Source organism: Schistocerca gregaria, chromosome 8 (assembly GCF_023897955.1).
Source record: "Schistocerca gregaria isolate iqSchGreg1 chromosome 8, iqSchGreg1.2, whole genome shotgun sequence".
Lineage (NCBI taxonomy): Eukaryota > Metazoa > Arthropoda > Insecta > Orthoptera > Acrididae > Schistocerca > Schistocerca gregaria.
In genome coordinates, this window is record NC_064927.1 from 501,790,695 (window position 1) to 501,814,812 (window position 24,118).

The window sequence follows — 24,118 nt, forward strand, 5'->3', positions numbered from 1 at the left end:
TTTACGGCATATTATTTTGGCAGGCCGTTGCAAAGACGACATTGAAGCTTTTCAGGGACTCTTACAAGAATTAGAAATTGACACTGACAATCGCGGAACGCGAAAAGAGGAACACAACAATTACAGGTCACATCCGTCGCAATTCCGCGATGAAAGAAATAATAACTGGACATGACAAGGCTATACTCACAACACAAATCGTGGCCAAAACAGACACCACCCGTGTGACAACCGTTGGCAGAGTAGTAATAATTACAGGGAAAGATCACCTCTCCGCAGTAGTGACTATCACAGAGACAATCAGAGAAACAGACAATATGGGAACCAAAATAATTATTATCAAGGGAGACAGAATACCTTTAGACGCAATGGTCCAGCGCGCAGTTACGATTCAGAGAGAAATTCTCCACCACGTGACCGACAAAAAAGAAACTATGGAATCTACCGACATGACGACAGACGATATGATCGTAACGACAGACCTGAATTGCATCAGAACTGGCGAAATTCAAACAGAGCTGGGCCCTCTCGGCAAGGTGAATTTGTAGAATTTAGGTCTCCTAATCCCAATAACGGCGCGCGCCAACAAAGAGACAGACAATAACTGCACCGCCGGCAGCCACGTGCGCCGGCTGGCTCAGAGAAAAATAACATAGACGCTAACCTTGAGAAAAACTCCAGTATTCTTTACCGACGTTTACCGCATGATAATTGCGTTCAAGTTGAAACTCTGAGTACTATGAAGAGTAAAGGATTGCACCATATTTCACATGTAAAACCGTTTATTGAGAAATAATCTGCTTTTTAACTTTGTCTTTCCCATAAAACATTTCACTTCACATTTCTAGTATGCAAATACTAGAAAAAAGGGAAACAAGAACTTCCGATCCGTCAAGTGACGACACGCGCAACTGAGGTTTAGTTCGGACTTTAACCACAGGAGCGTCCGGCAGTACAGTCATTGCCCACAGCGCACGCGCGGATGGCCTTCTGCGGCTCCCATAATCATCAGTCGCACCTTGCAGCAGTGATAACAGCAGCTACCACCACCTGATGATGTCGAGCAGTTGCATCGACGAAATATTGTGCGAGTTACATAATACAATCCGGCGGCAAACCCGAGAAGAGTATTTGCAGCAGATCCGTCGGGAAAGCATGAAAAGTCACATTTCTAGTATGCTTTGTCACACTGAGAAACTGTTAATATGCCACAATGTTTTGAAGTTAACTATCCAGTCTAGAACCTAGGGAACATTTTTAAACAGAAATTACGAATGCATTGTTATAGTGAACAGACGACACAGTGTTGTTATTTGTACATTATTGTTTGTTAGTTGCACGATTACATAACGACTATAAAGCTTACATACTTAGAACATATACTGTTAATGAGATTTTAATGCAACATTTTGGTTTAGCTGAAAAGACATTCTTTATTTGAAGTACATTCTGTGAGATTAAAGATGACTTAGCATTTGGTTTCTTTGATAGCTACACGATTATATCACGACGCTACTAATGTGTGACACAATTTACATTGTGCTTTTGCGGTGTATCTGTTTTATATCTGCACAGTTTTTCTGAATTCTTCTGGAAAGGAAAACATGTTTTAGTAGTAACTTTGTGGTATAGCTACAATGAGACAGCCTTTTCTGTAGCACAACAATACGTTACAGTACAGTACTTACTTCATCACGGCAATAAGCGTAGTAACTACGATATCTGTAGGCAAAGCATTTTACTTTTGTTTATCATGAGGTAAATACATTGACTTCTGCAGAACTTTCGGAGGACGATAACTACGACACTTCCACAGAGATTATCTTACAACAAGACGCACAGTTTAGCGCTACCGTACACGTATTTGAGTGATTAATTTTGTACTCTAACATTTATTTTTAAAGATATTTGAAGTACAATGATACAAAGGTTTTCCGTGATACATTTCATTCCATTGCTGTAATCTGTAACACCTGAGGATATAATTACATTAAGATGACTTCAGACTTATGAAATTGTATTTTGTCTGTACTTTGTCAATTGTTCATATTTTTTCAGAACCATTGTGATACTATGAGAGCTTTGAATGACATATTTGATATGGGATCATGATTTTAAAGTACGTTTGAGGCAGATGACACTTTTGACATGAGCAGAGAATTTTTTTTAGGTTTTGAAATTATTGGAAGGAGCTACGACGCTTTTGAGATTTGGCTGAGGTTTTATGATGTTATGATGACGATGTGTATTACGCTGTTGCGGTATGTTTATGATCAATAAGCTGATGGTATATGAGGAATTTGATAATGCTATGTATTTATTACGGTGAAATATTGAAGAAGTGTCTAGGAATATGTGTATGTGTAATAAAGCAAGGAATAATAAGTAGTGGTTAGGGACTCTGGTTTGTGAAAAAGATGGTTGGAAACCGAGAATCGTACTTTAAGAGTTATGAAATGTATGTAAGTGCGTGAATGTATTACAATGCCGACGAAAATTTTTTGGACACTGTTATATCAATAGGATTTTGTTTATATCAATAGGATTTTGTTTCTACAGATGTGTAACGCCAATTCTTGACCTGTGAAATTTTTTATATGAGACTGCCACTGTAGAGGAAACTGGTGCCGTAAATATTTAGGTAAGAAAGTTAAGTGACCACCTGCACGTAATGCGTAGTGGGCACCCAGCTTGGCGACAGCCACCTGGAAACAAGCCATTAGTGTGTGCCTTACAGAGGCACAGGTGGAGTAAGAAAAAAAAAGCCATTATCCTCGCTATTGACATTCATTCCTTTGTAGAAACCATCGCAAATACGACACGCTCAAACTTAAAAAAAAATGATTATAATGTGGAGTTCTTAATTGATGATATTTATTAAAATGCCTAATGAAACGACGAGAAACATTTCACGTCTACTGTCTTGCTAGTTGAAACATTGTTTACTGCATTATGAAACGCCATATGGCGAGTGAATGACGTTTTACGCCTTGCTTTGCCTATTTTGTTTAATACCTAGTTTCTAGCTGCACTGCAGCATTGGTTACTATAAAATTTAATGGATGTACTAATATAAATATTTTATACCTATAGATCCAGTAAATAATAACTTTATGATGTTCTTAAAAAAACGAAGGAGCACAAAAAGACATTTCCCTTCACAGGAATTGCATACAGAATTTTCTTTTCAAGTACTTCGTAATATTTTTTTATAATAAGTTTTTGTGGTGCACCATTTCAATTATATAGGCATTAAGATGTGAATATACATTTCCCTAATTTGCGTTGTTGTCTTTAGTGTACTATTTTTTTCTGCTTGTGGGTTTGTCATGTTTAGATATAAGTTATTACATTTATTGCTGCTTGCTTTGCTTACTTGCATTTTTTTGTCATTTCTTATATTAATTGTTTTGTGCTGCTGCATTGCCTCGCCTGTTAGTTTAGCATCTGAGCTCAGTAGATTTAAGTTAGCTTAAGAGGGGGTAGACTATAAAAGAGAACGAGTTGTGATGAATTGGAAGAAATGCATTGAGAAGCTATAAGATAATGATTTGGCCAAAAAAAAGTAGTGTACAGTGGAGAAAAACTATTTTTGAAAGAGGATGTGAGCAAAATAGAGAAAGCATACTTGGATAGGATATTTTTGGTGGAAACAAATGTTGAGATATGACGAAAGATCTACAGAATGAAGTTTTGGGTTGGACTGCAGTACCGAATGTCACACTGAAAACAAACCCTGTCCTGTATTTTGTGTTATTACGCTATGTGAATTTGTATTTTTTTCTGTCTTTGCGTCTTTAGCTGATACGAGTTACGTTGTAGAATTTTTCAGATAGTATGTTATTTACTTTGTAAACATGTTTAGACATTATTTATCTGTTCTGTTTTGTTGCTCATATGTGAAGTTGATGTTTCAAAAGTTATTCTGATCTTTATGTATGTACTTATGTCATAATTTTTGTAACACTGATGTGCATGTTTATTTCTATTCTTTTCTAAAGCCTGTTTTACTACAAATGTTATCTGTATTATTATGTTTTTAATGATGTATTTTGTACCTTTATTATTGTATTCTTATGTTATAAAATTGTAATTGACACCAGTTCATCAAATTAAGTAACTTGCAAGTTACATTTCACTGCACACGTTTCTGTTGGTCATAGTATGTGGGCAATATGTGAGAAGTAGGGACTGATAGTGTTTGCACGTGTGTTAATAATTCAGCAAGGGACTGGTTAACAGCATTGCTGGTACTAAGGACAATTAAAAAAAAAACCTTTGTGAGTCCACAAGTGGTGGTTTATGGACTTGCTATATTCTCTGCAAGACTCTTCAATGGTGATTGTGCACCTGTGCAGTTGCAACAGATGGCTGCTGGCCGTCTCTACAAGGACTACAGTGGGTCTGCACCTTTGATGACCCACCAATACCATTATTTCTACAAGGACTGCAGTGGGTCAGCACCTTTGATAACCCACGAATACCAATTATTTCTACAAGGACTGTAGTGGGTCTGCACCTCTGGTGGCCCACCAATAGTAATTTCTACCAGGACTACAGTGGGTCTGCTCTGTGATGACCTACCTACCGATAGTCTTCAACGTCGACTGACTCTGCTGTGGCCCATTACCTGTCTGCATGTCAAGAGTCAGCACTGTCTTTCTGTTGGAAGGACAACACTACTTCTTCAAGACTGCATGGAAATCCACTACTTCCGTGTGCATTCTCTTTTACTACTCAGACTTTGAGAAAAACACTGCAATTATACTTTAATGAATGATCAGGACTGTCTTTATGAACTGTGAGAAAATTTTAGCTTTTGACAACATTATATCGATAAGTGTGTGCATTTCATTTCTTTGTTATTGTAATTATGAAAAAAATTTTCAAATCTGTATTGGCCACTGCCCAAAACAATTCGTAAATTTTTTGTGGGGACCATGGGGGCTATGCAAGTAGGCTGTTTAGGTTTTTTTATTGGTAACGCCACATAGCACTCTGTATGAAAAATTACTGGCTGTGCTGTGTGCAGTCAGTGGCTGGTTGGCATTGTTGTAATACTCGCCATTGTAGTGTTGGGAAGCTGGATGTTAACATCGCGTAGCGTTGCACAGTTGGAGGTGAGCCGCCAGCAGTGGTGGACGTGGGGAGAGAGATGGCGGAGTTTTGAAATTTGTAAGACTGGATGTCATGAACTGCTATATATAGTATGACTATTAAGGTAAATACATTGTTTGTTCTGTATTAAAATCTTTCATTTGCTAACTATGCCTATCAGTAGTTAGTGCCTTCAGTAGTGTGAATCTTTTATTTAACTGGCAGTAGTGGCGCTCGCTGTATTGCAGTAGCTTGAGTAACGAAGATTTTTGTGAGGTGACTTGTGAAACGTATAGGTTAATGTTAGTCAGGGCCATTCTTTTGTAGGGATTTTTGGAAGTCAGATTGCGTTGCGCTAAAAATATTTTGTGTCAGTTTAAGCACAGTCGTGTATAATTGTTCTAAGGGGACGTTACACCTCTACTGCTGAACCCATGCGTCTCTTGGGCAACCTTGCTTCTCCCATGCGTGTAACATGACCCCACCATCTAAGCCTGTTCGCCCTGACTGCTACATCTATAGAGTTCATTCCCAGTTTTTCTTTGATTTCCTCATTGTGGACACCCTCGTGCCATTGTCCCCATCTACTAGTACCTGTAATCATCCTAGCTACTTTCATATCCATAACCTCAACCTTGTTGATAAGGTAACCTGAATCCACCCAGCTTTCGCTCCCATACAACAAAGTTGGTCGAAAGATTGAACGGTGCACAGATAACTTAGTCTTGGTACTGACTTCCTTCTTGTAGAAGAGAGTAGATCGTAGCTGAGCGCTCACTGCATTAGCCTTGCTACACCTCGCTTCCAGTTCTTTCACTATGTTGCCATCCTGTGAGAATATGCATCCTAAGTACTTGAAACCGTCCACCTGTGCTAACTTAGTTCCTCCTATTTGGCACTCAATCCGTTTATATCTCTTTCCCACTGACATTACTTTCGTTTCGGAGATACTAACTTCATACCATACTCCTTACATTTATGATCTACCTCTGAAATATTACTTTGCAAACTTTCAATCGAATCTGCCATCACAACTAAGTCATCCGCATATGCAAGACTGTTTATTTTGTGTTCAGATATCTTAATCTCACCCAGCCAGTCTATTGTTTTCAACATATGATCCATATATAATATGAACAACAGTGGAGACAGGTTACAGCCTTGTCTTACCCCTGAAACTACTCTGAACCATGAACTCAATTAACTGTCAACTCTAGCTGCTGCCTGACTACCCATGTAAAGACCTTTAATTACTTGCAAAAGTTTGCCTTCTATTCCCTAATCTCGTAGAACAGACAATAACTTCCTCCTAGGAACCCGGTCATATGCCTTTTCTAGATCTATAAAGCATAAATACAATTCCCTGTTCCACTCATACACTTCTCCATTATTTGCCGTAAGCTAAAGATCTGGTCCTGACAACCTCTAAGAGGCCTAAACCCATACTGATTTTCATCCAATTGCTCCTCAACTAATACTCGAACTTTCCTTTCAACAATAACTGAGAAGATTTTACCCACAATGCTGATTAAAGAGATACCTCTGCAGTTGTTACAATGTTTTCTGTTTCCATGTTTAAAGATTGGTGTGATTGCTGCTTTTGTCCAGTCTGATGGAACCTGTCGCGGCTTCCAGGCCATTTGAATTATCCTGTGTATCCATTTAAGACCTGACATTCCACTGTATTTGATGAGTTTCGACTTAATTTCATCCACCTCGGCTGCTTTATTGCACTGCAATCTATTGACTATTTTCTCCACTTCCTGATTAAATCGTATTAATATCTTCTAAGAAATTTTCAGTTGCATTTGTTCATTATATTTTCCTTTATACTGACGTTTATCTTGAATGTTGTGTTTCAATCTGATAGTGTAGCGATCGGCTGGCCTTGGTAACTCATCAATTGTTTCTTTACGCTTATTATCAGGTTTGCATATCTTAGAGTGAATGTCTGCAACCTGTTACAATCAAAGTATTTAATACTGTGTAGTTATGTATGCGTTGTTAAGTTGCAAGTACAACTTTGGCCTCTGGAGAAAGACTCGAAATCTCACTGGGAAGCGAAATGAGTTCTTTGAAACCAGAGCTTGGACACAAAAATGTGCAACGAGCTTCGCCATTACCTGAGGTTTTGGAGACGTCCCTGTAAATCTTGAATTTTTCTGGAAAATTGTCAGCAGCACATATTTCCTCTAATAGCTGTGTTCGAGCGAATGCTTTTGTTGGAGAGTGTGTGAGTAGGCTGTTTAGGTTTTTATGTTGGTAACGTCACGTAGCGGTCTGTATGAAAATCACTGGCTGTGCTGTGTGCAGTCTGTGGCTGGTTGGCATAGTTGGGATATACGCTATTCTAGTGTTGGGCAGTTGGATGTGAACAGCGCGTGGCGTTGCGCAGTTGGAGGTGGGCCGCCAGCGGTGGTGGATGTAGGGAGAGAGAGATGGCGGAGTTTTGAGAGCGGACGATCTGGATGTGTGTCCATCAGAAAAAGGAAATTTGTAAGACTGTATGTCATGAACTGACATATACATTATGACTTTTGAACACTATTGAGGTAAATACATTCTTTGTTCTCGATCAAAATCTTTCATTTGGTAACTATGCCTATCAGTAGTTAGTGCCTTCAGTAGTCAGACTGCGTTGCGCTAAAAATATTGTGTGTCAGTTTATTGTTGATCAGAATAAGTAAAGAGAGAAATGTCTGAGTACGTTCAGTTTTGCTCATCTGTTTGAAAATCAAATAACGTAGATGTTTACCAGCACAGCCATTCATAATTTTTCTAAGGGGGTGTTTCAAATTTTGAACAGCTTCTACTGCAGTTATTTCATTAAGCTGGTAATCCCCAGTAAGGTATGTTTGCGTTCTTCTGAACTTAAGTACTATTTCCTTTAGATCTATACTGCTGGGATTTTCGTTCATACTTGTCACATAGTTGTAGATGCTCAGACGCTACAGAGCTCTTAACGTTATAGAACAGTGAAGCCTGCTGAGTCAGACGGACTCAGACGTTAAAGAGATTCTGAATTATTTCTTGATAGCCATAACATTTTGAAGTGTGTGGTAATATTGCGGGAGATGTTACGGCTAAAAGTAGTGTCGATCGTAATGGTAAACTACTAATTGACCAATCATTTGATAAATTAGAATTGAGCACATTGAAAGCGAACTTACGATACGTAGAGTATTGTCAGCTTGGAAGGGTGTCTTTAAGCAGAGTCTTTTACTCTGTCATTTTTGTCTTTTTGCCTTCACTGAGACATCCATTCGCCAAAGCCTTCTGGTCACAGAATGCTTATGAACATGGGGATCAGAGATTATTTTTGAAGGGATGGAGATTTTTTTACGGCTTTGGTATGTCCGTGGAAGATGCAGTTTTCAGAGTGATGGACGTGGGAAAGCAGTGAATGAGTTTAGAGAGCTGCTTGCGTATACACCGTCAATCCAACTTGAACGAAAAGCCGCTGAGTACATCACTAAACCATAAGAAGTCTCGTTTCTTAAAACAGTTTTATTCAATAGCACTCATCCATTTCTCCTGATATCACGACAGCCTTTGTGTTATAGTGACCGAGGACTGAGTCATAGGCGCACTGTTTCCCCTTTACGTGTCTGGGATTTGCAGGATATTTGTCAGGAAAGGTTTCAGTTTTATCACATACGCCTCTTTGTACACTTGTTCTGAATAAATAATTTTATTTGAGAGCCTTTGATGCGCATAAATAATTATTTTGCGACCTTAACTTTGATGTACAGTTGGCCAATGAATGCCTTTCCTTACAAAAGTATCCCAGGTGGTTGAGTGAGAAACACAGCTGTTCAACGCTAGTGCAGTCTTGATGAGGGACGTTGGAAGGCGTGTGGGGTGGAGTGTTTGGTGGTGTCACTATTAGTGTTTCTGTGTTCGGGCGTGGGCATTCCAGACTGCGGCCACACTCTCCGTGCCGGCATTCCACGCCATCTCCTCCGGCAGACTCGACGGTACTACCCGTGGCACGGTCTACAAAGTACAAACAACAAGGATCAGTATAGAGAGACATGTCTTTATTACAGCCGTAGTGTTGGTAGACACAGAACATATCACATAGCAACAAGCACATCTCATTCTTCTTCCACGTTATGTAATCCACACATTCGACTGCAAACACGGCGTTCTAGGTCCGATATGTTACCCTTCACAAAAGAACAGTTTCAGTTGGCAGTCGAAAAGTGTGACAGTCTTACCAACAACACAAGATAATCTTTCACTACCCTGTGTGTGTGCACTTGTCTTCGACAATCGAGGACATCCGAGAGGAACAGAATTTCGTTTATACAGAACTTGTATCCCTTAAGGAGCGTAGACTGCTACTTGTCTGGACCCAAAGATGTCATCCAAGTTCCGCCCTCTGGATGTCGTCGAAGGTCGCACCTTGAGTCAGACATAAAAACTGCATTAGCAAGAACGGTTCATTAAGTATAACACATACTTCATAAACGAGATGAACAATAATTTATGTTTACCTTAACTTTTTAATCAATTACACGTTGATGTAAGTACTCAGTACATCCAGAAAATATTTACATTTCTTTCATTCCAGAGAAACGAAGCACTTTTCTCAAGAGGACAGATTTTGTAGTATTACCAATCCCAAGAACGAAGACAACTTATAATTCTGCGGAATTGATCGTGGGTTTTGCTCAGCCGCACGAAGTATTTCAAGATAGTCGTAAGAAGTGATACCAGCAAATGTTCCTATCCTTGAACATTTGTCCTTTTTGTTCCTGATGATGCAATAAATAAATAAATAAATAAATAAACATCGGAAATAAGAGTCCCTCTTACTACTAAAGTAGAGCTATACCTGTCTTGAGAGGAATTCTTACGTAACCCGTGGCAGTGTTAAAAAGTAAATCTCAGTTGCTGTTTGCCGTTTGAAACGCCGGTGAAGTTGCCAATGGTCTAGCCGTTGCTGTAAATATTTGTTTATTTTCGTTATGGCGGTAGGGTGGGTATTGTTCATTATGAGACTTTAGCTGATTGTTTATGGTAGTCATAACATTTCCTTGTCGGTAAGGTTGGATGTTGTCGGGCGTGTGCCGGAACTGTTGGATGTAACGAGCTGTTGGGTCGACCTCGCTTACTTCGAAATTTGGTAGAGCCTTAGTCTTCGAGTCAGTGTTTGCAAACGACTCACCGCGAACGTTGTGGGATGGGTGGTGCGAGCGCTGAATGAAGGGGCCAGCGTTAATTCTTCTCGGGTACTGCAAATAGTACTTGGGGTTTCCTTTTACCGAACCGAACTTTGGAGCAACTCCTACGTCATGATCTGGTTGTATCTGACGATGACTCTTGCTGAAATAAGAATGAGACAACGGTTGTTGGGCAGCTGCAGTGCCCCATTTGTCACCTCCATGGCTCAAGGCTTGATCCAGATAAGACCAGGACTGTTGGGTGTAAGAAGCTGAGCTGGTCTTGGGCGATTCTGTTGACGGACTAGCGTCACTGTTCTCTTCGAAGCGGGGGGAAATGTAAGCTTTACGGTAAGAATCCCATTTCTCATCGTGAACTAGGATCTCATCTTCCGCAGCATCAGGCTGGCGCACTTTTTCAGCAGACTCGGGTGTAGTGTAGTAGTCGAAAACTGTCTCAGGTGATTTGGTATCTGTTTCCTGTGGATACGCAGAATGATGGAACTCGGCTGGAACGTGTGTCACGGGATTATTTTCTTCGTGTATTTCCTGATCATTGTCCATTTCCCTTAGGCTGTTTTCTGTGGTCTGTTCTGAACTAGTAGTTCCTAACTCTTGATCTTTGCCCACTTTCTCGTCATCATGTTTGTTCCTCTCGAGAATAGCATCGTGCAGTTCGTACAACTTCGGCAGTCCCACGCTCTTAACTTCATTTCCGTGACCGTACCACAGTCCATACCACGGCCGGTTCTCGAAATTTTCACCCACTTCAACGTCATCGATCTCACGATGGTGGTCGTCAAGATGCCAGTTGCGTGTGTCCCTGTGCAAGCCCTCTAGTGGAATTATTCTAGTCTCTACGTGCTGAGTACCGACGTTACCTGCTCCAGTCAGCACTTTCCCAACTGGCTGCGTGCCCAGTGGCTGCTGAGAAAGTGGCAGAAAGTTGAGAACGTTCTGGGGCTCAACGCGCCCTACACTAGACGGCTCTTCTGGTCCTACACCTGCGAGCTCTTCAACTACTGTAGGCGAATGACTGTCTGCAGTACCTAACGGTTCTGACTTCGATGCGAGCTCTGTCTCATTTATGTCCGCTTCTTCCTGACCAGTAGCCCCTAACTTTCCTTTCTGTTGCTCCTTGCTACTTTGTACTCTAATGGCAGATAATTCCTCCTTATTTTCTGCCACTAATTTGTCTTCGGCAGCCTGTTCTTTCGTTAATGCCTTTCTCTCAGCCGAATATTGTACTTTATCTACAGGGGAATCAGCATCTGGTGAAGCTTCAGCACCAGGAACCTGTTCTGGTTCAGTCTCCTTTTCCGGAACAAGCAAACCATCAACATGTTTTCGTCCCTCTTCTGACTCTTTTCTAACAGCTTCTGCGCTTTCGCGTTTAGTATCTTCAGATACTAGATTTCCTTCTGTTTTTTGGCTTATGCTATCAGTCGGTACATCCTTCTTGGTGTCAGTACCTACATCCTCCTGGTGGGGTTCCACTTCGGGTTCCTCCCTGCTGTTCTTATTCACAGCCCCAATGTGACGTCGTTCCTCATCGGAAAGCACTCCGTTAACATCTTCAGAGTTTCCTTTCGAATTTAGCTCTTTGATATTCTTTTTCTCCACGAACTTTACGGGTCCTCTGTCCAACAGATGAATTTCATCAGAGAGCAGGCTGGAAAAGGTGTTCAGTTGATTCACTTTGCCGGAAATAAATCCTGGCATTGTGTTTAGATTATAATTTCTGTTAGATATCACACTCGGAGCATAGTTTGGCGATGAGCTCAGTAAGTGAGGGGTGTCAGGGAAAACACTTGTAACTATGTTATTGGTTATTATGTTGCCACTGGGCTGTGAGTTAATAGTCGCAAAATTGTTAGTACCTAACAGAACGTCTGTATTCGGTAGTATGTTCACCTCGTTGCTAAGTGCCGAGTTTTTTAAGGGTGCCAAATCCGGAGAGAACTCACTATCGGTGGAGTGTGATTTTTCGGCCGTCATACTTATCATCTGCACCTTATCAATTTCCTCCAGACTGAAATGGTGGTCTTCCACCGGATCGGGCAATACTTTCAGTGAGTATACGTCCGATGGACGAGGTTTGGAAGTCGTCTCAGAGTTAAGAGCTTCCTCTGCGGTACCACTTTCTGACTTTTTTTTCGCAGCCCTTTTCTCTTCTTCCAGCAACTGGCGATCTATTTCGTCTAGGCTGAAATCTTCATTCGAATGGACGTCAAGAAGAGAATGCGTAGGGAGGAGATCCTGCTTCGTCAGGGAGTCCCTTATATTACTGAGTCCATTCCCTGTCTGTCCTGTCAAAAATGACCCTAGGCTATAGCTACTGAGCTGGCCACGGTATGGTACCACTACAGGAGAGAAACGATTCACGTTACTGGAAGAAAGTCTCTGATCCTGAAATCTACTGTCAAACCTGTTGCGTAACTCATTTTGTACAGTCTGGCTGCCAAATACATTCAGTCTGTAATTCTCGTCACGTGTGCCCTTCATTCCTACTTGGCCAAAAGTCTTCGGCTTAATGGGGGACGCTTTATATCCGTCGTGATACGCAGCGTCCGGTAAAATCTTTACAGAGTACACGCTCTTCGGAAGTGCCTTAGGTGCAGGGGTCAGATGGTAGTCAGAAGGCTCCTGTGAGAAAGAGTTTACGACAGCATTGTGAATGACGTGTGGCCTGTAGATCGTTCCAACTTTGGGACGAGACTGGCTCCACCACGGTAGCCTGTGGCTTTTCACTAATTCCTGCCGACGATTTGCACTTCCCAATATTTTCGATTTGAAATCGACCACCTCCTTCCAATCCTTGACGTTAGTAAAGTACCTATCGAGGGGATGTCGGAAGGCGAGGTCGTCGATGTCGTCCGGGTCTAGGATTTTGGACTCTCTACTCCCTGTCCACAGATACTGCGGCACCGTCGCGATCCCCATCCGGTCTGTGACGTACTGCCCCCTCCACTGCCTGCCCGGCTGCTGCACCAACTTCTTCTCCTCCTCCTCGTGCTCTAGGGACTCGTAACCCTCAGAGAGGGTGAAACGCAGGCTGACGGCCCTGCGGCTGCGCCGTCCCCGCCTGTCATTCAGCTGGTGGGTACGCTCGGGCTCGTACCTGTTCACCACGTAGCGTCCCGCTGGCGGCTCGTCTTGGATGCGCGGCCTCTCGGGGGCGAAGTGGAGGTCACTGCGGAAGTCCCGACCCAGCACCGACCCGGCCAGGTAGGCGGGCCCCGGCAGGGGGGACCAGGGCTTCGTCAGCCCAGCCAGGTCCTCAGGGTAGCCGCCCAGGCGGCCGCCGTCGCCTCCGGAGATCAGAGCGAGCGGGGAGCTGTGCACCACCTGTCACCAAACACGGCCGTTCTTTACTGAGTTGTTCATTCCTCAGACGGCGTACGAGCAGCAGCAATTTGAATTAATATGTTTATACACAGGAATTAAAGAAATTAGCTGCTGGTGGGAACTGATTTAAAACAATGGGGCAAGTTGAAAATTTATGCTGGAGCTGGATTTGAACCCCGACCTCGTGCATTCTAGGAGCTGGACCTGCATTCGAACCCGTGTCTCCTACATGGCAGGTGAACGCTCTGGCCACTGTGCTGTCTGGGCACACTGGTCACCACGACCTCACGGACTACCCTGGCACGCCCTCTGTCAGACCCAAATTCTTAATTTGCACCACACACTACTGACGTAGTGCCCCTACTCACGCGCAACACCTCACCAGTCCCCATGTGAATTCGAGCTCGGTGTCCATCTGGACTGAACGGGCCACTGACCGCCGTCGCCTCTGGCGTGCCACAGGGGAGTGTTACGGGACCATTGCTTTTCACAATATATATAAACGACCTAGTAGATAGTATTCTCTAGCGTTTCGGCAGATATTTATAATTTCAACCCAAACAAATACTGCTCATCAAGTCTTTCGTGCGACAGCCAGTGCTGAGAGAAAGCGTCGGTTTGTTTCTCGTTCTCGTTACGGGTGAAATGATTTTTAAAGCGGAATTTTTGCGTGCTCATTCGACTGCGCTGTCCCACATTAGTCTAGTGAGATATTTGTTTCGTCGATGTGTACTTCAGGGACAGAAGAACGTGAAGAAAAGCAGTACTTCTGCAGCAGCTATTGAGTAGCGCTGCTGCGTGGTGCTGACTCCATCTACACATTGCAAAAAAGAAATTAGAAATATCTGCCGAAACACCAGAGAAAATGCACCTGACGACCCATAGGAGGGAGACCCTGTATACAACGTGAGCATTAACAAAACCGACAAACTGCGTGGACGGCTCCTGACTGGATGTGGAGTAGAAAAGGTCCTGTGAATATGCGTACGACCGAGCGAGGTGGCGCAATGGTTAGCACACTGGACTCGTATCTGGCAGGACGACGGTTCAAAGCCGCGTCCGGTTATCCTGGTTTATGTTTCCCGTGATTTCCCTAAATCGCTTCGGGCAAATGCCGGAACGGCTCCTCTAAAAGGGCATGGCCGACTTCCTTTCCCATCCTTCCCTAATCCGGGCTTGTGCTTTGTTTCTAATGACCTTTTTGTCAACGAGAAGTCAAACACTGATCTCTTCCTCCACCACGTGTCCAGAAGTGCAACGCTGCCACGGTAGATGGAGCTGGCCATGTGCAGTGTTTTCGTTGTGTGCTGCAGGCTGTGTGACTGATGCAGCGAACTCTAGGCAGCAGAATGGTCCGGTATTCGTGTCGGGAACAAGCCGAGACGGTGTCTGCGTACGTCCAAGCAGGTGGAAACGGTCGAGAGGCAGCATAGCTATAACAAAACAAGTACTCTCACGGACGCCAGCCGCAGCACACAACACCTGAAGCCCTTTTTGGGCATGGCCCTTTCAGACAGATGAACGTGCAGGGAAGCGGGAGACTGTGGCTACACGAGCTTTGGGCCTTGTTGGGATTCGACTCTATGCCCTGTTGGAAATAGTTCTCCCAAATCTGGTATACGCATAATTCCCCGGCCCCCTGCACGTTCGCCTGTCCGAAAGGACCCACGATCACACAAATGCCCTAAAAGGGCTTCAGATGTAGTGTGGTGTGGTTGGTGTCTGTAAGGGTACTTGCTCCAATACAGCCTTTGTGCCTCTTGACCGTCCCCATAGTGTCTGTGATGCAGTGTCAAGGGTAACTGCAGCCATGCTCTCCGAGCTGATAGCCCATGCTGCTGTAAACGTCGTCGAACTGTTCGTGCAGATGGTTGTTGTCTTGCAGACGTCCCCATCTGTTGACTCAGGGATCGAGACGTGGCTGCACGATCCGTTACAGCTATGCAGATAACATGCCAGCCATCTCGACTGCTAGTGATACGAGGCCGTTGGGATCCAGCACGGCATTCCGTATTACCCTCCTGAACCCACCGATTCCATATTGTGCTAACAGTCGTTGGATCTCGACCAACGCGAGCAGAAATGTGGCGATACTATAAACAGCAATCGCGATAGGCTACAATCCGGCCTTTATCAAAGTCGGAAACGTGACGGTACGCATTTCTCCTCCTTACACGAGGCATCACAACAATGTTTCACCAGGCAACGCTGGTCAACTGCTGTTTGTGTTTGAGAAATCAGTTGGAAACGTTCCTCATTTCAGCACCTTGTAGGTGTCGCCACCGGCGCCAACCTTGTATGTATGCTCTGAAAAGCTTTTCATTTGCATATCCCAGCATCTTCTTCCTTGTAATCATTTATTATTGTATATATACTTGCTTTTATTTTTATGTAAATTTATATGTACACGGCGCATGATTTAATTTGTTCATTTTCCTGTATAATCAATTATGTCCCCCCCCCTCCCCCCCCCCCATGAACCTTGGACCTTGCCGTTGGTGGGGCGGCTTGCGTGCCTAAGCGATACAGATAGCCGTACCGTAGGTACAACCACAACGGAGGGGTATCTGTTGAGAGGCCAGACAAACGTGTGGTTCCTGAAGACAGGCAGCTGCAATTTCAGTAGTTACAGGGGCAACAGTCTGGATGATTGACTAATCTGGCCTTGTACCAATAACCAAAACGGCCTTGCTGTGCTGGTACTGCGAACGGCTGAAAGCAAGGGGAAACTACAGCCGTAATTTTTCCCGAGTGCAGTCAGCTTTACTGTATGATTAAATGACGATGGCGTCATCTTGGGTAAAATATTCCGGAGGTAAAATAGTCCCCCATTCGGATCTCCGGGCGGGGTCTACTCAAGAGGACGTCGTTATCAGGGGAAAGAAAACTGGCGTTCTATGGATCGGAGCGTGGAATATCAGATACCTTAATCGGGCAGGTAGGTTAGGAAATTTAAAAAGGGAAATGGATTGGGTAAAGTTAGATGTAATGGGAATTAGTGAAGTTCGGTGGCAGGAGGAACAAGACTTCTGGTCAGGTGACTACAGGGTTATAAACACAATATCAAATAGGGGCAATGCAGGAGTAGGTTTAATAATGAATAGGAAAATTGGAATGCGGGTAAGCTACTTCAAACAGCATAGCGAACGCATTATTGTGGCCAAGATAGATACGAAGCCCACACCTACTACAGCAGTACAAGTTTATATGCCAACTAGCTCTGCAGATGATGAAGAAATTGATGAAATGTATGATGAGATAAAAGAAATTATTCAGGTAGTGAAGGGAGACGAAATTTAATAGTCATGGGTGACTGGAATTCGTCAGTAGGAAAAGGGAGAGAAGGAAACATAGTTGGTGAATATGGATTGGCGCGAAGAAATGAAAGAGGAAGGCGTCTGGTAGAATTTTGCACAGAGCACAACTTAATCATAGCTAATACTCGGTTCAAGAATCATAAAAGAAGGTTGTAGACATGGAAGAATCCTGGAGATACTAAAAGGTATCAGATAGATTACATAATGGTAAGACAGAGATTTAGGAACCAAGTTTTAAATTGTAAGACATTTCCAGGGCCAGATGTGGACTCTGACTACAATCTATTGGTTATGAACTGTAGATTAAAACTGAAGAAACTGCAAAAAGGTGGGAATTGAAGGAGATGGGACCTGGATAGACTGAAAGAACCAGAGGTTGTAGAGTGTTTCAGGGAGAGCATAAGGGAACAATTGACAGGAATGGGGGAAAGAAATACAGTAGAAGAAGAATGGGTAGCTTTGAGGGATGAAGTAGTGAAGGCAGCAGACGATCAAGTAGGTAAAAAGTCGAGGGCTAGTAGAAATCCTTGGGTAACAGAAGATATATGGAATTTAATTGATGAAAGGAGAAAATATAAAAACGCAGTAAATGAAGCAGGCAAAAAAGAATACAGACGTCTCAAAAATGAGATCGACAGAAAATGCAAAATGGCTAAGCAGGGATGGCTAGAGGACAAATGTAAGGATGTAGAGGCTTATCTCACTAGGGGTAAGATAGATACTGCCAACGGGAAAATTAAAGAGACCTTTGGAGAGAAGAGAACCACTTGTATGAATATCAAGAGCTCAGATGGAAACCCAGTTCTAAGCAAAGAAGGGAAGGCGGAAAGGTGGAAGGAGTATATAGAGGGTTTATACATGGGCTATGTACTTGAGGACAATGTTATAGAAAGGGAAGAGGATGTAGATGAAGACGAAATGGGAGATAAGATACTGCGTTTGACCGGGCACTGAAAGACCTGAGTCGAAACAAGGCCCAGGGAGTAGACAACATTCCATTAGCACTACTGATGTCCTTGGGAGAGCCAGTGCTGGCAAAAGTCTACCCTCTGGTGAGCAAGATGTATGAGACAGGCGAAATACCCTCAGACCTCAAGAAGAATGTAATAATTCCAATCCCAAAGAAAGCAGGTGCCGACAGATGTGAGAATTATCGAACTATCAGTTTAATAAGTCACAGCTGCAAAATACTAACGCGAATTCTTTACAGACGAATGGAAAAACTGGTAGAAGCGGACCTCGGGGAAGATCAGTTTGGATTCCGTAGAAATGTTGGAACACGTGAGGCAATACTAACCCTATGACTTATCTTAGAAGAAAGCTGAAGAAAAGGCAAACCTACGTTTCTAGCATTTGTACACTTAGATAAAGCTTTTGACAATGTTGACTGGAATACTCTCTTTCAAATTCTGAAGGTGGCAGGGGTAAAACACAGGGAGCGAAAGGCTATTTACAATTTGTACAGAAACCAGATGGCAGTTATAAGAGTCGAGCGGCATGAAAGGGAAGCAGTGGTTGGGAAGGGAGTGAGACAGGGTTGAAGCCTCTCCCCGATGTTATTCGATCTGTATGTTGAACAAGCAGTAAAGGAAACAAAAGAAAAATTCGGAGTAGGTATTAAAATCCATGGAGAAGAAACAAAAACTTTGAGGTTCGCCGATGACATTGTAATACTGACAGAGACAGCAAAGGACTTGCAAGAGCAGTTGAACGGAATAGACAGTGTCTTGAAAGGAGGATGTAAGATGGACATCAACAAAAGCAAAACGAGGATAAAGGAATGCAGTCAAATTAAATCGGGTGATGCTGAGGGAATTAGATTAGGAAATGAGACACTTAAAGTAGTAAAGGAGTTTTGCTATTTAGGGAGTAAAATAACTGATGATGGTCGAAGTAGAGAGGATATAAAATATAGACTGGCAATGGCGAGAAAATCGTTTCTGAAGAAGAGAAATTTGTTAACATCGAGTACAGATTTAAGTGTCAGGAAGTCGTTTCTGAAAGAATTTGTATGGAGTGTAGCCATGTATGGAAGTGAAACATGGACGATAGTTTGGACAAGAAGAGAATAGAAGACTTCGAAATGTGATGCTACAGAAGAATGCTTAAGATTAGATGGGTAGATCATATAACTAATGAGGACGTATTGAATAGAATTGGGGAGAAGAGGAGTTTGTGGCACAACTTGGCTAGAAGAAGGGGATTGGTTGGTAGGACACGTTCTGCGGCATCAAGGTATCACCAATTTAGCACTGGAAGGCGGCGTGGAGGGTAAAAATCGTAGAGGGAGACCAAGAGACGAATACACCAAGCAGATTCAGAGGTATGTAGGTTGCAGTAGATACTGGGAGATGAAGAAGCTTGTACAGGATAGAGTAGCATGAAGAGCTGCATCTACATCTACATCTACATCCAAACTCCGCAAGCCACCTGACGGTGTGTGTCGGAGGGTACCCTGAGTATCTCTATCGGTTCTCCCTTCTATTCCAGTCTCGTATTGTTCGTGGAAAGAAGGATTGTCGGTATGCTTCTGTGTGGGCTCTAATCTCTCTGATTTTATCCTCACGGTCTCTTCGCGAGATATATGCAGGAGGGAGCAATGTACTGAAACTAGTGTGAGGACTGAAGACCACAACAACAACAGACAAAGAAATCAGTGTGATTATTTTTCGCACACACGTAGCGTGCAGCTGTGCGCGGCAGGCCAGTGAGAAAGCCTCACCTCGTAGGTGTGGCCGCCGCCGTAAAACTCCTCCACGGGGGCGAGCGCCGGCCCGGAGGTGGGCAGGACTCGCGTGGGGCCGGCCAGCGGCACGACGCGGCCCGCCGCCGCCCCCGGCTCCTCGTCGGGCTCGGCGAGGCCGTAGCCGCCGCCCCGCCCCCAGGGGCGGCCGCCGCCGTGGCGCAGCCCCCGGGGGTGGCGCAGCAGCGCGGCGGCCTGCTCGCGCCACGGGCAGTCCTGCTTGGGCAGCAGCACGCGCTCCAGCCGCGCCTCCAGGTCGTGCAGCTTGGGCGGCTCGGGGCTGCGCGCCGGCACCTCCAGCTCGTAGTCGTAGCTGTAGAGCGGCAGCGGCTCCCGCCGGGGCGGCGCCTGCACCTCGTAGCCGTAGGTGCGCCTGCGCACACACAGCGCGTCGCCGTCACCTCCACACTCTCTATAACCTAACACACCGTCTAAACAAGGCCTCTTCTCCGGGATAGTAGCCAGGTCGATTCTGCTCAGCGCTCCGGCTTCCCCCACCACTACGTTATTCCGAGCCTGAGAGCTGTAGGAAACTTAGGAAGACGTGTTTGTTACACAGTCTAATTACACTACTCGCCATTAAAATTGCTACACCACGAAGATGGCGTGCTACAGGCGCAAAATTTAGCCGACACGAAGAACATGCTGCGATGTGAAAATGATTAGCTTTTCAGAGCATTCATACACGGTTGGTGCCGGTGGCGACACCTACAACGTGCTGACGTGAGGAAAGCTTCCAACCGATTTCTCATACACAAACAGCATTTGACCGGCGACGCCTGGTGAAACATTGTTGTGATGCCTCGTGTAAGGAGCAGAAATGCGTACCATAACGTTTCCGACTTTGATAAAGGTCGGATTGTAGACTATCGCGATTGCTGTTTATCGTATCGCCACATTGCTGCTCGCGTTGGTCGAGATCCAATGACTGTTATCACAATATGGAATCGGTGGGTTTAGGAGGGTAATACGGAACGCCGCGCTGGATCCCAACGGCCTCATATCACTAGCAGTCGAGATGACAGGCGTCTTATCGGCATGGCTGTAACGGATCGTGCAGCCACGTCTCGATCCCTGAGTCAACGGATGGGGACGTTTGCAAGACAACAACCATGTGCACGAACAGCTCGACGACGTTTGCAGCAGCACAGACTATTAGCTCGGAGACTGTGGCTGTAGTTACCCCTAACGCTGCATCACAGACAGAGGCCCCTACAATGCTATACTCGACGACGAACCTGGGTGCACGTATGGCAAAATGTCATTTTTTTCGGATGAATCCAGGTTCTGTTTACAGCATCATGATGGTCGCATCCGTGATTGGCGACATCGCGGTGAACGCATATTGGAAGCGTGTATTCGTTATCGCCATACTGGCGTATCACCCAGCGTGGTGGTATGGGGTGCCATTTGTTACACGTCTCGGTCACCTCTTGTTCGCATTGACGGCACTTTGAACAGTGGACGTTACATTTCCGATGTGTTACGACCTGTGGCTCTACCCTTCTTTCGATCCCTGCGAAACCCTACATTTCAGCAGGATAATGCACGACCGCATGTTGCAGGTGTTGTACGGGCCTTTCTGGATACAGAAAATGTTCGACTGCTGCCCTGGCCAGCACATTCTCCAGATCTCTCACCAATTGAAAACGTCTGGTCAATGGTGGCCGACCAACTGGCTCGCCACAATACGCCAGTCACTGCTCTCGATGAACTGTGGTGTCGTGTTGAAGCTGCTTGGGCAGCTCTACCTGTACACGCCATCCAAGCTGTCTTTGACTCAATGCCCAGGCGTATCAAGGCAGTTATTACGGCCAGAGGTGGTTCTTCTGGGTACTGATTTCTCAGGATCTATGCACCCAAATTGCGTGAAAATGTAATAATATGTCAGTTCTAGTATAATATATTTGTCCAATGAATACCCGTTTATCATCTGCATTTCTTCTTGGTGTAGCACTTTTAATGGCCAGTAGCGTACTTCTAAGAGTCGGATATTGTAGCATACCTTTATAAGTGGAGTTTATCAAGTGTGTTTATTTTCAGCTTTTTATTTTTCTACTAAAGCCATAACTTTTATTAATTGATTAAATAAGTATATCAGATAGTGCAAATAAGGTCAGCAGAACTAAAACGAAAAACGCTTTACAAACATGCATTTAACATTACATTGAAATGTTTACAAATTTACCCTCATTTCAGTATTAGAATATGGACTATATCTGGAACTACGTTTCGTCACACAGTCAAACACGTGTAGTTATGCAGACTAAAATGTGTTAAACCTGAATGGTGGCGGAGCTCTGCCACTTTCGTAACAAAAAAGCCATTTGGAAACATACGTTGAGCAGTATTGGAATAACTTTACCGCCTTGTCTGTGCAAGCGAGGATATTGCTCTTGGCGTAACGTTTCGTAAAAAGTCCTTATAAATTCCTGAACTGGACAAACAGGTTGTTGAGGCGGATGCTCCACGGTGCATCTATCATCTCAAGTCGGAAGTCATGAGGTGCGTTAGCACTCAAAAGTGACCATGGTCCGACAGATAGATCGAAATTTGTCTTCAGTTGTGCAGTGACTTGGAATCTCTTCGAGAATTCGTGATAGAAATGTTTCAATTACTGAAACGTAATCAGTCGCATCTGGTCCACAAATTACTGCCATTAGTTACCGGAAATGTCGATTGTCATGAACTTGAAGCTGACTTTTCCATATGATTACATATCGTTTGATAGCATCAATCTTGTCCGCCATATCTCTCAATCTCTTACCAAATGAATCCCCCCTTGCGTTAAGACACTTAATGAATTCAAATAATTGGTGAACGACAATAAAAGGTTTTTTCAACGCTCGAATTACCCTCACTAACTCAGTTATATCGCTAATCGCCGCTTCAGTTTATCCAGCATTTACTGTCGTTCGTCAGAAAACAAGTGCATCATATTGCCGTTGTTACTAATGTGATGATGTTCCGGTAAGTGTTTTTCCAGCTCATAATAGTACGTTGGCATAGTAAGCACTTTGTGTGACACTTAAACAGTACGAAAAATAGCGTAGTTACCATTCGGCATTGAACGATGTGGCGTCTTCACTTTTTTTTCTTTTTTGGACAAGTGCCAAACTTAATGTAGTTTACATTGTTCATACATGGGCTACATTTCACCTGTGAAACGCAACCGTTTATTCCTGACCCCTTTCATACGCCGTGCACCAACATGCCACGTGTAAGTTACTTCTCGACTCACAGGTATCGGTCACCTGCTGTCCCTGTCTGCGGGAGCGGTATATCTTGGCAAACACGAAGCAGCAGTTATGTCTTCTAGAAACGATGGAGTTATGACAGCCATAGCAACGGGCGCGCGTATTTCGGTTGGTCGCCTCATGCAGTTTTAAACACAAACCACCTTTCTGTCTCGTCTTGGGCATCATACTGGAGCAGAAGTGTTTCACTCTCTTGTCATGTGTAATATGGCTACATTCGACCAACAGCTTTCGATAGAATGGTGAGACTGTAGCAAGCCTCGCGATTCGTCTTGTATTCACATCATTAGAAACTACGAATTGTGTCCATACACGGCGCATTTTGTACTTCGCTCTGCCGTGGAGAAAAGTCTGCCTCTGTTCTCCTTTCCGGCTGCATCAGAACACTTGGTGATCGGTATCCATCTCTGATTTAACCTTCTGTAAAATCAAGTGATTTACGAATAGATTCTCTCACTTGCAAGATTATTGTTTTGAAGTCTGTAAATTTATTTCTACTTAATTTTTGCCCTGACGTTCGGAGGCGATGTCACATGTTTTAATTCGATGTATGCCTTTAACCATAATGACTGATCGTCTACATCGAATTTGTCCACGCGTTATAGTGGAGTTTTCATATATTTGGACTTTATGAGCTCATTGTCTTCCACCTTTCCTTTTTCACAAATTCTACCACGTGTACCTTACTTCCATGTTTGAATACGTAATATTTATCCCATTGAAACGTGCTCCATCAGTTATATTGTAATTTGAGCAACAGCTGCGCTACGCATGATTGCAATTATCTTCCATAAGAAATCTTCGGTAGTCCAGGTATGGTGTTGCTAATACAGGCCGCCCGGGGTGGCCGAGCGGTTCTAGGCGCTACAGTCTGGAATCGCGCTACCGCTACGGTAGCGAGGCATGGATATGTGTGCTGTCCTTAGGTTAGTTAGGTTTAAGTAGTTCTAAGTTCTAGCGGACTGATGACCTTAGAAGTTAAGTCCCTTAGTGCTCAGAGCCATTTGAACCATTTTTTGCTAATAGAGTTCTTAATGTGACGATGGAGACTTCATCGTAAATTATTGCTTCCACCACATAACCGCTCTGTTTTCAAGTTGTTAAGCTCTGTAGGCAGCAGATCAAAAATTCATTGGACTGCACAAACAGAGTTTATCAGGTCCGATTTATTTATTTATTTTTCTTTTT

General features: G+C 43.8%; 1 protein-coding gene across 1 annotated transcript; it reads right to left on the reverse strand.

Moving 5' to 3' along the window:
- Positions 1–9,196: 9,196 nt before the first annotated feature.
- LOC126285269 (uncharacterized) lies at positions 9,197–23,623 on the reverse strand. The gene is made up of 4 exons (XM_049984559.1): positions 23,613–23,623; positions 19,653–20,046; positions 13,387–13,613; positions 9,197–9,504 (listed from the first exon to the last, which is right to left on the reverse strand). The coding sequence occupies exons 1-4, from the start codon at positions 23,621–23,623 to the stop codon at positions 9,441–9,443; spliced, it is 696 nt and encodes a 231-aa protein (XP_049840516.1). The 3' UTR covers positions 9,197–9,440.
- Positions 23,624–24,118: the final 495 nt, after the last annotated feature.

Coding starts and splice junctions, on each gene's coding strand:
- LOC126285269 (XM_049984559.1), bottom strand. Junction 13,614..19,652: donor GCGGCGGCCACACCTACGAG/GTGAGGCTTTCT, acceptor GTTTGGTGACAG/GTGGTGCACAGCTCCCCGCT. Junction 9,505..13,386: donor GGACGCTACGTGGTGAACAG/GTACGAGCCCGA, acceptor GTCTGACTCAAG/GTGCGACCTTCGACGACATC.